At 38.6% G+C, this 15,611-nt stretch overlaps 1 protein-coding gene across 1 annotated transcript in view; it reads left to right on the top strand.

Annotated features, from left to right (window-relative positions):
• The first annotated feature begins 1,809 nt into the window (after positions 1 to 1,809).
• The window catches only part of LOC139586896 (uncharacterized), a 66,231-nt gene continuing 52,429 nt past the window's right edge, over positions 1,810 to 15,611 (top strand). The window contains exons 1-7 of the mRNA XM_071420560.1: positions 1,810 to 1,911; positions 2,770 to 2,895; positions 6,276 to 6,407; positions 8,139 to 8,258; positions 9,741 to 9,854; positions 12,772 to 12,856; positions 15,309 to 15,426. Of these exons, the coding sequence (XP_071276661.1) occupies positions 1,810 to 1,911; positions 2,770 to 2,895; positions 6,276 to 6,407; positions 8,139 to 8,258; positions 9,741 to 9,854; positions 12,772 to 12,856; positions 15,309 to 15,426 (797 nt within the window). The remainder of the gene's footprint in view (positions 1,912 to 2,769; positions 2,896 to 6,275; positions 6,408 to 8,138; positions 8,259 to 9,740; positions 9,855 to 12,771; positions 12,857 to 15,308; positions 15,427 to 15,611) is intronic.

Below are 15,611 nucleotides of genomic sequence, written 5' to 3'. Positions count from 1 at the left end.
CAAGGATTTTTTGGGGAAATTCCCAGGATTTTGGGCAATTTGGGATTGGGGTTGAAATCCTGATTTTTGGGGTGAAATTCGGGAATTTTGGGGGTGAAATTAAGAAATTTTGGGGGAAATTCCTGGGATTTGGGGCAATTTGGGTTTGGAGTCCAAATTCCCATTTTTGGAATGAAATTCAGGAATTTTTGGGGTGAAATTCGGGAATTTTTGGGGGTGAAATTTGAAAATTTTGGTGGGGAAATTCAGGAATTTTGGGGGGAAATTCCCAGGATTTTGGGCAATTTGGGATCGGGGTTGAAATCCCAATTTTGGGGCTGAAATCCAGGAATTTCGGGGGTGAAATTCAGCAGTTTTGGGGGTGAAGTTCTGGAAATTTTTCGGGCTGAAATTCAAAAATTTTGGGGTGAAATTCAAGATTTTTTGGGGAAAATTCCCAGGGTTTTGGGCAATTTGGGATTGGGGTTGAAATCCCAGTTTTGGGGTGGAATTCAGGAATTTTTGGGGTGAAATTTGGGAATTTTGGGCAGCCTGGATCTGTTCCTGCTGCTGGGAACCAGCCCCCAGCAGGTGCTGCAGGAGCACGCCCAGGTCAGGATGGGGGAAATTCCAGAGAGTTTGGGCAATTTGGGTGAAATTTTGGGAATTTTGGAAAAAATTCTCAGGTTTTGGGGTGAAATTTGACAGTTTTGGGGCCGAAATCCGGGAATTTTAGGGGTGAAATTCAGGAATTTCGGGGGTGAAATTCAAGAATATTGGGAGTGAAATTCAAGAATTTTTGGGGGAAATTCCCAGGATTTTGGGCAATTTGTGATTGCGGTTGAAATCCTGATTTTTGGGGTGGAATTTAAAAGTTTTCAGGAATTTTTGGGGTGAAATTCTCGGGATTTTGGGCAATTTGGGATTGGAGTCAAAATTCCCATTTTTGGAATGAAATTCAGGAATTTTTGGGTTGAAATTTGTGAATTTTGGGGGTGAAATCTGGGAATTTTGGGGGTGAAATTTGACAATTTTTGGGGTGAAATTCAGGAATTTTTGGGGTGAAATTCCCAGGATTTTGGGCAGTTTGGGATTGAGGTTGAAATCCGGATTTTTGGGGTGAAATCCGGGAATTTTGGGGGTGAAATTCAAAAATTTTGTGGGTGAAATTCAAGGATTTTTTGGGGGAAATTCCCAGGATTTTGGGCAATTTGGGATTGGGGTTGAAATCCCGATTTTTGGAGTGAAATTTGGGAATTTTTCTGGGAAAATTCCCAGGATTTTGGGCAATTTGGGACTGAGGTTGAAATCCCAATTTTTGGGGTGGAATTTGGGGATTTTGGGGGTGAAATTGAAACTTTTTCCAGAATTTTTGGGTTGAAATTCAAAACTTTTGAGGTTGAAATCCCTGGATTTTGGGCAATCTGCGGTGGTTGGGATGGAATTTTCAATTTTTGGGGTGAAATTCAGGAATTTTGGAGGATCAATAAAAAAATATTGGGGATGAAATTCAGGAATTTTGGGCAATCTGGGATTGGGGTTGAAATCCTGAGTTTTTGGGGTGGAATTCAAAAGTTTTCAGGAATTTTTGGGGTGAAATTCTCGGGATTTTGGGCAATTTGGAATTGGAGTCAAAATCCCAATTTTTGGGGTGAAATTCGGGAGCTTTTGGGGTGAAATTTGGGAATTTTGGGGTTGAAATTCAGCAGTTTTGGGGGTGAAGTTCTGGAAATTTTTGGGGGTGAAATTTTGGAATTTTGAAAGTGAAATTCAGGAATTTTTTGGGGTGAAATTCAGGAATTTTGGGGGTGAAATTTGAGAATTTTGGCCATGAAATTCAAAAATTTTGGCCGTGAAACTCAAGGATTTTTAGGGGGAAATTTCCGGGATTTTGGGCAATTTGGGATTGGAGTCGAAATCCCCATTTTTGGGGTGAAATTCAGGAATTTTGGGGGTGAAATTTGGGAATTTTGGGGTTGAAATTCAAAAGTTTTGGTGTTGAAATTCAGGAATTTTTGGGGGTGAAATTCGACAATTTTGGGGTGAATTTCAGGAATTTTGGGGGTGAAATTGGGGAGTTTTTGGGCTGAAATCCGGGGATTTTGGGGTTTGGGTTGAATTCCCAGTGTTTGGGGTCCCGGCTCCTGAATTTGGGGTGAATTTGGGGTGAATTTGGGGTGAATTTGGGGTGAATTTTGGGGGTTTTGTGGCGCTGATCTCGCGGTTCCCCCACAGCTGGTGGGGCTGCGGCCTCCCAAATATGGGGTGAAATTTGGGAATTTTGGGCTGAAATCCGGGGAATTTGGGGTTTGAGTTGAACCCCCAATGTTTGAGGTTCCACCTGTGGGATTTGGGGTGAATTTGGGGTGAATTTGGGGGTTTTGTGCCGCTGATTTCGCGGTTCACCCACAGCTGGTGGGGCTGCTGCCTCCCAAATATGGGGTGAAATTTGGGAATTTTGGGCTGAAATCCGGGGATTTTGGGCTTTGGGTAGAATTCCCAATGTTTGGGGTCCCGGCTCCTGGATTTGGGGTGAATTTGGGGTGAATTTGGGGTGAATTTTGGGGGTTTTGTGGCGCTGATGTCGCGGTTCCCCCACAGCTGGTGGGGCTGCGGCCTCCCAAATATGGGGTGAAATTTGGGAATTTTGGGCTGAAATCCGGGGATTTTGGGGTTTGGGTAGAATTCCCAGTGTTTGGGGTCCCAGCTCCTGAATTTGGGGTGAATTTGGGGTGAATTTGGGGTGAATTTTGGGGGTTTTGTGGCGCTGATGTCGCGGTTCCCCCACAGCTGGTGGGGCTGCCGGCGCTGCCGCCATATTGGGCCCTGGGCTTCCAGCTCAGCCACAGCAGCTACGGCTCCCTGGAGGAGGCAAAAAACGTCGTGGAGCGAAACCGCGCAGCCGGAGTGCCGCACGTGAGGCGCCGCCCGCGGCCGTCAATGGAACTCAAATCATTGCATTCCATTTTCCAAAAATCCCCATTTCCCCCTCAAAAATCCCCTTTTTACCCCAAAATCCCCACTTTTCAACCCAAAATTCCCACTTTTCCCTCAAAAATCCCCTTTTTCCCCCGCAAACCCGCATTTTTCATCCCAAAAATACCTGCTTTTACCCAAAAATCCCCATTTTTCCCTCAAAAATCCCCGTTTTCCTCCTCAAATCCCCATTTCCCCCCCAAAAAAATCCCATTTTTACCCCCAAATCCCCATTCTTTCCCTCAAAACTCCCCGTTTTTCCCTCAAAAATCCCCATTTTTCACCTCAAAAATCCCCATTTTTCCCTAAAAAATCCCCATTTTTTGCCCCAAAATCCCAATTTTTCACCCCAAAATCCCCGTTTTCCCCTCAAAATTCCCCACTTCCCCCCCCCCAAATCCCAATTTTTCCCCTCAAAAATCCCCATTTTACCCAAAAATCTCCCACTTTTCCCTCAAAAATCCCCATTTTCCCCCCGCCAAATCCCCTTCTTACCCCAAAATCCCCATTTTTCAACCCAAAATCCCCACTTCTCCCTCAAAAATCCCTTTTTTCCCCAAAAAAATCCCCATTTTCCCCTCAAAATCCCCATTTCCCCTCATAAATCCCCAATTTTCCCCTTTTTTGCCCAAAAATCCCCATTTTCTCCTCAAAAACCTCAATTTTACCCAAAAATCCCCATTTTTTGCCCCACAAACCCCCATTTTCAACCCAAACCTCCCACTTCCCCTCAAAATCCCCATTTTCCCCTCAAAAATCCCCATTTTTTCCCCCAAACCCCCATTTTTTACCTCAAAATCCCCATTTTACCCCCAAAAATCCCCATTTTTACCCCAAAATCCCCATTTCCTCTCAATTATCCTCATTTCCCCCCCCCAAAATCCTCAATTTTCTCCTTAAAAATCCCCATTTTACCCAAAAATCCCCGTTTCCCCCCCCAAACCCCCATTTCCCCTCAAAAATCCCCATTTTCACCCCAAAAATCCCCATTTTCGTCCTCAAACCCCCATTTTTCCCCTCCAAAAACCCCCATTTTTACCCCAAAATCCCCATTTTCCCCTTAAAAACCCCCATTTTTTTACCCCAAAATCCCCATTTTCCCCTCAAAAACCCCCATTTTTTTACCCCAAAGTTCTCAATTTTCCCTCAAACCTCCCCCTTTTTTACCCTCAAAAATCCCCCACTTTCCCCCTCAAAAATCCCTGTTTTGCCCAAAATCCCCCTTTTCGCACCCCAAAATCCCCATTTTTCCCTCAAAAATCCCCATTTTTCACCCCAAAAAATCCCCATTTTTCCCCTCCAAATCCCCATTTTCCCCTCAAAAATCCCCATTTCCCCTCAAAAATCCCCATTTTTTTCTCTCCAAACCCCCATTTTCCCCTCAAAAATCCCCATTTTTACCCAAAATCCCCGTTTTCCCCTCAAAAATCCCCATTTTCCCCCCAAACCCCCACTTTTCCCTCAAAAATCCCCATTTTTCCCCCCAAACACCCATTTCCCCTCAAAAATCCCAATTTCCCCTCAAAAATCCCCACTTTCCCCCCCCCAAAATCCCCATTTCCCCTCAATTTTCCCCATTTTTCCCTCAAAAATCCCCATTTTTTTCTCTCCAAATCCCCATTTTTCCCCTCAAAAATCCCCATTTTCCCCCCCCAAAATGCCCATTTCCCCCCCCAAAATCCCCATTTTTTTCCCCCAAATCCCCACTTTTCCCTCAAAAATCCCCATTTCCCCCCCAAAAAAACCCCATTTTTACCCAAAACCCCCCACTTTTCCCTCAAAAAATCCCCATTTTTTTCCCTCCAAACCCCATTTTTCCCCTCAAAAATCCCCATTTTTTCCCCCAAACCCCCATTTTTCACCCCCAAATCCCCATTTCCCCCCTCAAAATCCCTGTTTTTCCCCTCAAAAATCCCCATTTTCCCCCTCAAAAATCCCTGTTTTGCCCAAAATCCCCCTTTTCGCACCCCAAAATCCCCATTTTTCCCTCAAAAATCCCCATTTTTACCCAAAAAATCTCCATTTTCCCCTCAAAAATCCCCATTTTTACCCAAAAATCCCCACTTTTCCCTCAAAAATCCCCATTTTCCCCCCCCAAATCCCATCTTCCCCCTCAAAAATCCCCATTATTTCCCTCAAAAATCTCCATTTCCCCCCCCAAATCCTAATTTTCTCCTCAAAAATCCCCATTTTTCCCTCAAAAATCCCCTTTTTCCCCTCAAAATCCCCACTTTTCCCCCCCAAACCCCCATTTTTCACCCCAAAATCCCCATTTTTACCTAAAAATCCCCATCTTGCCCAAAAATCTGCTTTTTTCACCCCAAAAATGCCCATTTTTCCCCCCCAAATCCCCATTTTCCTCCTCAAACCCCCATTTTCCCCTCAAAAATCCCCGTTTTTTATCCAAAATCCCCATTTTTCCCCTCAAAAATCCCCATTTTCCCCTCAAAAATCCCCATTTTTCACCCCAAAATCCCCATTTCCCCGCAATTTTCCCCATCTTCCCCCCCAAATCCCCATTTCCCCTCAATTTTCCCCATTTTTCCCCTCAAAAATCCCCGGTTTTTTACCCAAAATCCCCATTTTCCCCCTCAAAAATCCCCTTGATTTTCCCTCCAAACCCCGATTTCCCCTCAAAAATCCCCATTTTTCCCCCCCAAATCCCATTTTCCCCTCAAAAATCCCCATTTTCCCCCCCAAACCCCCATTTTCCCCTCAAAAATCCCCATTTTCCCCCTCAAAAATCCCCATTTTCCCCTCAAAAAACCCCATTTTTACCCAAAATGCCCATTTCCCCTCAAAAATCCCCTTTTTTTTCCCCCAAACCCCCATTTTTCACCCCAAAATCCCCATTTCCCCCCTCAAAATCCCTGTTTTGCCCAAAATCCCCCTTTTTGCACCCCAAAATCCCCATTTTCCCCCTCAAAAATCCCTGTTTTGCCCAAAATCCCCCTTTTTTCACCCCAAAATCCCCATTTTCCCCTCAAAAATCCCCATTTTCGTCCTCAAACCCCCATTTTTCTCCTCCAAAAACCCCCATTTCCCCTCAAAAATCCCCATTTTCACCCCAAAAATCCCCATTTTTCCCTCAAAAATCCCCATTTTTTTCCCCCCAAATCCCCACTTTTCCCTCAAAAATCCCCATTTTTCCCCCCAAAAAATCCCCATTTCCCCTCAAAAATCTCCCCATTTTTCCCCTCAAAAATCCCCATTTTTTTCCCTCCAAACCCCCATTTTTCACCCCAAACTCCCCATTTTCCCCCCAAATTTCCCATTTTGCCCAAAATCCCCGTTTCTCACCCCATTTCCGTGTGGCCCAGGACGCGCTGGTGCTGGGCACCGAGGCCATGGACGGGCACCGCGACTTCACCATCGACGCCGCGAGGTTCCGGAAGCTTCCGGAATTCCGGGAATCCCTCGCGGCCGCGGGACAGAAACTGCTCCTGGTTCTGGTCAGGAATTTCAACGTTTTGGGGCAAAAAAGGGAAAATTTGGGCATTTTTAACTTTTTGGGGGAAAAAATGGAAATTTTGGGGTTTTTTTTCTCAATTTTTGGGAAAAAAATTGGGATTTTTCCATCATTTTTTGTGGAAAAAAATTTGAAATTTTGGGAATTTTTTGGAGAAAAAAATTGAAATTTTGGGATTTTTTTTTCCCACCATTTTTTGGGAAAAAAAATCGTGATTTTTCCACCATTTTTTTAGGGAAAAAAAATTGAAATTTTGGGATTTTTTTTCTCAATTTTTTGGGAAATAAAATGGAAATTTTGGGATTTTTTCCACCATTTTTGGGGAAAAAATTTGAAATTTTGGGAATTTTTGGAGAAAAAAATTGAAATTTTGGGATTTTTTTTCCACCATTTTTTGAAGAAAAATTGAAATTTTGGGATTTTTTTTTCCCACCACTTTTCAGGGAAAAAAGTGAAATTTTGGGATTTTTTTTTCCACCATTTTTTGGGAAAAAATTTGAAATTTTGGAAATTTTTTGGAGAAAAAAAATTGAAATTTTGGGATTTTTTCCTACCATTTTTTGGGGGAAAATTTGGAAAATTTGGGGTTTTTTCCACCATTTTTTGGGGAAAAAATGGAAATTTTGGGATTTTTTTTTCCCACCTTTTTTTTGGGGAAAAAAATTGGAATACTTGGGATTTTTTTCCACCATTTTTGGGAGGAAAAATTGAAATTTTTGGATTTTTCAACTTTTTGGGGCAAAAAAAGGGAAATTTGGGCATTTTCAACAATTTCTGTCAGAAAATGGGAAAATTTGGGGATTTTTCAGCATTTTTGGGGAAAAAAAATGGAAATTTTGGGATTTTTTCCACCATTTTTGGGGAAAAAAAATTTGAAATTTTGGGAATTTTTCCACTTTTTGTCAGAAAATGGGAAAATTTGGGGTTTTTTTGCTCTTTGAAGGAGGGGAAACGCAAAATTTTGGGATTTTTTTTTTCACTGATTTTTGGGGAAAAAGTTGAAATTTTGGAATTTTTTTTACCATTTTTTGGGGGAAAAAATGGAAATTTTGGGGATTTTTTGGAGAAAAAATGGAAATTTTGGGATTTTTTTCCACCATTTTTTGTCAGAAAACAGGAAAAAATTGGGGATTTTTTTACCCTTTTTAGGAGGGGAAACGCAAAATTTTGGGATTTTTTTTTCACTGATTTTTGGGGAAAAAAATTGAAATTTTCAGATTTTTCACCATTTTTGGAAAAAAATTTGAAATTTTGGGGTTTTTTTTTTCACAATTTTTTGGGGAAAAAATCGGAATACTTGGGATTTTTTCCCAAGTATTTTTGGGGGGGAAAAATTGAAATTTAGGGATTTTTTTGCTTTTTTTTGTTTGGGTAAAATGGAGAAATTTGGGATTTTTTCACCTTTTATTTTTGAGGCAAAACACAGAAAATTCGGGATTTTTTCCCTTTATTTTTGGTGTAAAATGGAAAAATTTTGGGATTTTTTCACTTTCTTTTGAGGCAAAACACAGAAAATTCGGGATTTTTCCCCTTTATTTTTGAGGCCAAATCCATCAAAATTGGGCTTTTCCCCCCATTTCCGGCGCTAAAACCACCAAAATTTCCCTTTTTTTTCCCCTTTTATTTTTGTATTAACCCCTGCCCGGTTGGAATTGCCCATATTTGGTGTAAAAAGCTGAAATTCGCCGATTTTCCCCCATTTTGGTGCTCCCAGGACGCCGCCATTGGGGCGGGGCCGCTCTCGGACGGGAGCCCGTACGGGACATTCCAGAGAGGGAACCGCGAACGCGTGTGGGTCAACGAGAGCGACGGCGTCACCCCGCTCGTTGGGCAGGTAATTAACGGGTTAATTAGTGAGTTAATTAATGGGTTCGGGTGTGTGGGTTAACGAGAGTGACGAGAGTGACGGGGTCACCCCCCTCGTTGGGCAGGTAATTAACGGGTAATTAATGAGTTAATTAATGGGTTCGGGTGTGTGGGTGAACGAGAGTGACAGGGTTACCCTGCTAATTGGGCAGGTAATTAACGGGTTAATTAATGAGTTAATTAATTAATGGGTGTGGGTGAACGAGAGTGATGGGGTTACCCTGCTAATTGGGCAGGTAATTAATGGGTTAATTAATTAGTTAATGGGCATGGGTGTGTGGGTTAATGAGAGTGACGGGTCACGCCGCTAATTGGGCAGGTAATTAACGGGTAATTAGTGAGTTAATGAGCCCCCTGGTGTTAATTGGAGAGAGAATTAATGAATAGCTCCCTATGCTAATTAGAGAGGGGATTAATTGATTAATAGCTCCCTATGCTAATTAGAGAGGGGATTAATTAATTAATAGCTCCCTATGCTAATTAGAGAGGGGATTAATTAATTAATAGCTCCCTATGCTAATTAGAGAGGGAATTAATTAATTAATAGCTTCCTATGCTAATTAGAGAGGGAATTAATTAATTAATAGCTTCCTGTGCTAATTAGAGAGGGAATTAATTAATTAATAGCTTCCTGTGCTAATTAGAGAGGAGATTAATTAATGAATAGCTCCCTATGCTAATTAGAGAGGGGACTAATTAATAGCTCCCTGGGCTAATTAGAGAGGGAATTAATTAATAGCTCCCTATGTTAATTAGAGAGGGGATTAATTAATAGCTCCCTACGCTAATTAGAGAGGGGATTAATAGCCGCAGATGTTAATTGGAGAGGGGATTAATGAATGAATTAATTAATAATCAGGGGCTTTAACTGGAGAGGTCATGCAGTAATTAACAGCCCCTGGTGTTAATTGGGGTGGGAGTTTGATAATTAAACATGGCGGGGGAGGGAATTACCTGAGCATTGATTAATTAATCATTAATGAATTGATGGATTCATGAATCCCGGCCGTTGGCTCTGGCTGCAGCCTGGCGGTTAATTAGGCAATTATTGATTAATTAATCATTAATGAATTGATGGATTCATGAATCCCGGCCGTTGGCTCTGGCTGCAGTCCGGCGGTTAATTACCCGATCATTAAATTAATTAATCAATAATTAATTGATGGATTCATTAATCCCGGCCGTTGGCTCTGGCTGCAGTCCGGCCGTTAATTACCCGAGCATTGATTAATTAATCATTAATGAATTGATGGATTCATTAATGAATCCCGGCCGTTGGCTCTGGCTGCAGTCCGGCGGTTAATTAGGCAATTATTGATTAATGAATCATTAATGAATTGATGGATTCATGAATCCCGGCCGTTGGCTCTGGGCGCAGTCCGGCGGTTAATTACGCAATCATTAAATTAATTAATCATTAATGAATTGATGGATTCATTCATGGTTGCAGGCGGGCCCGGGCCGGGTGCGGTTCCCGGATTTCAGCAGCGCCCCCTGCAGGCGCTGGTGGGAACAGGAACTGCGGCGCTTCGGGGACAGCCTCGGCTTCGATGGGCTCTGCCTGGTGAGAGAAAAATCCGCGTTTTTACACCAAAATCGGCATTTATTGACCCAAAATCCGCCCTTTGCACACCAAAATCTGCCTTTATCCACCCCGAATCCACCTTTATCCTCCCAAAATCGGCCTTTTTCACACCAAAATCTGCCTTTATCCACCCCAAATCTGCCTTTATCCACCCCAAATCCGCCTTTTTCACCCTAAAATCGGCCTGTATCAAACCAAAATCGGCCTTTTTTACACCAAAATCAGCCTTTATCCACCCAAAATCCGCCTTTGCACCCCAAATCCGCCTTTGCACCCCAAAATCTGCCTTTATCAACCCAAAATCCGCCTTTTTTACACTAAAATCCTCTTTTATCGACCCCAAACCCACCTTTTTTACCCCAAAATCCACCAATTTTCACCCCAAAATCTGCCCTTTTCACCCCAAAATCTGCCTTGATCACCCCAAAATCCTCCTTCTTTACACCAAATCCGCCTTTTTTACCCCCAAATCCTCCTTTTTTACCCCAAAATCTGCCTTTATTGACCCAAAATCTGCCTTTTTTACCCCAAAATCCACCTTTATCAACCCAAAATCGGCCTTTATTGACCTAAATCTGCCTTTTTCACACCAAAATCCGCCTTTATCGACCCCAAATCCTCCTTCTTTACCCCAAAATCCACCTTTTTTACACCAAAATCGGCCTTTTTCACCCCAAAATCCACCTTTATCACCCCAAATCCGCCCTTTTCACCCCAAAATCTGCCATTTTTACCCCAAAATCTGCCATTATCAACCCAAAATCCTCCTTTTTCACCCCAAAATCCTCCTTCTTTACCCCAAAATCCACGGATTGCCCATGAAATATTGCTGTTATATGCAAATTATATGCAAATGAGATGTAAATTTCTGGTCCTGGGTTCATCGTGGTTTTGTACACACGGGACATGAAGGGCCCCACAGGGATTGTCCATTAAATATTGAAATATTTGAATGATATGCAAATGGGATGTAAATGCCCAGAGCTGATTTAAGGTGAATTCTGTGAGTTCAAATATTTGAATGATATTCAAATGAGATGCAAATGAGATGTAAATGTCCAGTGCTGGTTTCAGGTGAATTCTGTGAGTTCAGGGCCTGAACGGCCCCACAGGGATTGGCCATTAAATATTGAAATATTTGAATGATATGCAAATTAGATGTAAATGGCCCGTGCTGATTTAAGGTGAATTCTCTGAGCTCAGAACCTGAATGGCGCCACAGGGATTATGCATTAAATGTTCAAATATTGCAGTTACATGCAAATGAGATTCAAATGAGATGTAAATTCCCAGACCCCCTTTCCGCGTGGTTTTGTACACACAGGACCTGAAGGGCCCCACAGGGATTGGCCATTAAATATTGACGTATTTGAATGAGATGCAAATGATATGTAAATGATATGTACATGGCCAGTGCTGGATTCAGGTGAATTCTGTGAGCTCCGGACCTGAACGGCCCCACAGGGATTGGCCATTAAATGTTCAAACATTTAAATTATATTCAAATGATATGCAAATGAGATGTAAACATTCAGGGCTGATTTCAGGTGAATTCTGTGAGTTGAAATAGTTGATATTCAAATGATATGCAAATGAGATGCAAATGTCCAACACTGATTTCAGGTGAATTCTGTGAGTTCAGGACCTGAACAGACCCACAAGGTTTGGCCATTAAATATTGCAGTTATATGCAAATGAGATTCAAATGAGATGTAAATTCCCAGAACCCGTTTCTGTGTGGTTTTGTACACACAGGACCTGAAGGGCCCCACAGGGATTGGCCATTGAATATTGAAATATTCAAATGAGATGCAAATGAGATGTAAATATTCAGCGCTGGTTTCAGGTGAATTCTGTGAGCTCACGACCTGAACGGCCCCACAGGGATTGGCCATTAAATATTCAAGTATTGAAGTTATATGCAAATGATATGCAAGGATCCTTTGTTAATTATTAAAATACTCAAATGATATTCAAATGAGATGTAAATTTTCTGCCATTCCAATCCTGGGTTTAAACTGGGTTCTTTGATTTCTGGACATGAACAAAAACCCATGAGGATTGACCATTAAATATCAAAATATTCAAATGAGATGCAGATATCCAAATGAGATGCAAATATCCCACTATTCCAGTTCTGCGTTTCAGAGTTGTTCTGTCCCTGCATCAATGACCCCATTGGGGTTGGTCCATTAAATATTGAAATATTTTAATAATTACTTAATATGCAAATGAGATGCAAATGTCCAGTCCCGGTTTAAGGTGAATTCTGTTCTTTCCAGACCTGAATGGCCCCACACAGATTGTCCATTAAATATTGAAATATTCAAATAGTCAAATGTTCAAATATTCAAGTCTTCTGCAAATGGTATTCAAATGAGATGCAAATGTCCCGTTTTAAGGTGCATTCTGTTCTTTCCAGACCTGAACAGACCCATGTGGTTTGGCCATTAAATATTCAAATATTCACATATTGAAGTATTCAAATATTCACGTGTCATGCACATAGCATTCAAATAAGATGCAAATGCTATTCAAATGAGATGCAGATCTCCCTGTTTCCGGTGCGTTCTGTGCTGCAGGAGCTGAACGTCCCCATGTGGATTGGCCATTAAATATTGAAATATTCAAATATTCAAATGTTCAAATATTCAAGCGTTATGCAAATGGTGTTCAATGAGATGCAAATGATATTCAAATGAGATGCAAATGTCCCGGTTTAAGGTGCATTCTGTGCCTGCAGGAGCTGAACATGGATTGGCCATTAAATATTGAAATATTCAAATAGTCAAATGTTCAAATATTGAAATGTCATGCAGGTGTTATTCAAATGAGATGCAAATGCTATTCAAATGAGATGCAATTGTGCCAGTTTCCGGTGCGTTCTGTGCCGCAGGAGCTGAACGTCCCCACGAGTTTGGTGCCCGGCTCCGAGCGCGGCTGCGCCGACAACCGATGGAACTTCCCCCCCTACAGCCCCGGTGAGATGAACCTGCTCCCCTTGCTTACCTTCATTCATTTTGATTTGGATTTTGATTTTGATTTCGATTTATTTCGATTGATTTCGATTGATTTATTTGTGTTTGTATTTTTATTTGTTTTTATCTATTTTCATTTATTTCTTTTTATTTTCATTTCTTTTTATTTCTTTTTATTACTTTTGATTTATTTTGAATTATTTATTTTTATTTTTATTTATTTTTATCTGTTTTTATTTTTTATTTTTATTTTTATTTTTATTTTTACTTTTATCTATTTTTATCTATTTTTATTTTTTTATTTATTTTTATTTTTATCTATTTTTATTTATTTCTCTTTATTTTTATTTATTTTTTATTTATTTATTTTTATTTTTATCTATTTTTATTTCTTTTTATTTATTTTTATCTATTTTTATTTTTATCTATTTTTATTTATTTTTTAAATTTATTTTTATTTTTATCTATTTTTATATATTTTTATTTATTTTTATTTATTTTTATTTATTTATATTTATTTATATATATTTTCATTTCTTTTTATTTCTTTTTATCTATTTTTATTTATTTTTATTTCTTATATATTTTTATCTACTTTTATTTATTTTTATTTATTTTTATTTATTTATATCTACTTTTATATATTTTAATTTATTTTAATTTATTTTTATTCTTTTATTTTTATTTTCATTTCTCTTTGTTTATTTTTATTTATTTTTATCTATTTTTATTTATTTTTATTTCTTATTATTTATTTTTATCTATTTTTATTTATTTTTATCTAACCCTAATTGGATGACTAATTCAGTCCTTTGTAATAATAATAATTATTAATAATTAATAATATTATTAATTAATAATATTAATAATATTAATAATAAAAATACTATTATTATAATAAATAATATTATTAAGAAATATAATATTAATAATAATTAATAATAATTAATTCCCTAATTAGCGGAATGGCCATTACAGAATCCATAATATTTAATTCCCTATTGTCCAAATAATTAATTAAATACTTGGAATTTAATTAATTAAAAAAACTAGGTAATAATTAATTAAATACTTGGATTTTTAATTAATTAAAAAAACAGGTAATAGTTAATTAAATACTTGGATTTTTAATTCATTAAAAAAACTACATTATCATTAATTAAATACTTGGTTTTTAACTAATTAAAAAACTACATAATCATTAATTAAATACTTGGGTTTTAAATTAATTTAAAAAACTAGATAATAATTAATCAAATAATTGTATAGTTAATTAACTTTAAAACCTAGATTAAAAAATTAATTAATTGGGGGAAATTAATGATTCAGTATCAGGATCGTTACTTAACTATAAATTAATTAATGAAATCAGTCCATTCAATCAATTCAATTAATTGATGGAATCAATAAATTCAGTCAATTCAATTAATGGATGGAATCACTCCATTCAATCAATTCAATTAATTAAAGGAATCAGTCAATTCAATCAATTCAATTAATGGATGGAATCACTCCATTCAATCAATTAAATTAATTCAAGGAATCAATCAATTTCATCAATTCAATTAATGGATGGAATCACGCAATTCAATCAATTAAATTAATTAAAGAAATTAATCAATTCAATCAATTCAATTAATGGATGGAATCAATCAATTCAATCAATTCAATTAATTAAAGGAATCAATCAATTCAATCAATTCAATTAATTGATGAAATCAATCAATTCAGTCAATTTAATTAATGGATGAAATCACTCAATTCAATCAATTCAATTAATTGATGAAATCAATCAATTCAATTAATTGATGAAATCAATCAATTCAATCAATTCAATTAATTAAAGGAATCAATCAATTCAATTAATCAATGAAATCACTCCATTCAATGAATTCAATTAATGGATGAAATCAATTCAATCAGTTCAATTAATTACGGAATCAATCAATTCAATCAATTCAATTAATCGATGAAATCACTCCATTCAATCAATTCAATTAATTAAAGGAATCAATCAATTCAATCAATCCAATCAATTCAATTAATCAATGAAATCAATCAATTCAATCAATTCAATTAATTAAAGGAATCAATGAAATCACTCAATTCAATGAATTCAATTAATTGATGGAATCACTCCATGCAATCAATTCAATAAATTAAAGGAATCAATCAATTCAATCAATTCAATTAATGGATGAAATCACTCAATTCCATCAATTCAATTAATTGATGTAATTAATCAATTCAATCAATTCAATTAATGGAGGAAATTAATTCAATCAATCCAATTAATGGATGGAATCACTCCATTCAATCAATTCCATTAATTGCTGGAGTCACTCCATTCAATCGCCGCATAGCTAATTAATTAGCAGGTAATCATTTTAGATCTGTGCCTCATTAATCAATAATCAATCAATTAACGGGGGCTCATTATCCGGTCACTGCCCAGCGGGGGTGGGGCGGCCGCTGTTCCTGCGCTCGCTGTGCCCGGACGCCGCCCACGCCTGGGGGCGCCACTACCACGTCCACAACCTGTACGGGTACACCATGGCCATGGCCACACACGGGTGAGTGACCAACTGACCACTGAGTGACCACTGAGTGACCACTGACCACTGAGTGACCATAGAGTGACCATAGAGTGACCACAGTGAGCATTGACTGCTGGGAGTGACCATAGAGTGACCATAGAGTGACCATAGAGTGACCACTACCACGTCCACAACCTGTATGGACAGGCCATGGCTGCGGC

This window comes from Agelaius tricolor, unplaced genomic scaffold, assembly GCF_023055355.1.
Source record: "Agelaius tricolor isolate 1412-34295 unplaced genomic scaffold, bAgeTri1.0.p SCAF_150, whole genome shotgun sequence".
Lineage (NCBI taxonomy): Eukaryota > Metazoa > Chordata > Aves > Passeriformes > Icteridae > Agelaius > Agelaius tricolor.
This window is presented reverse-complemented; position numbering and strand designations above follow the sequence as displayed.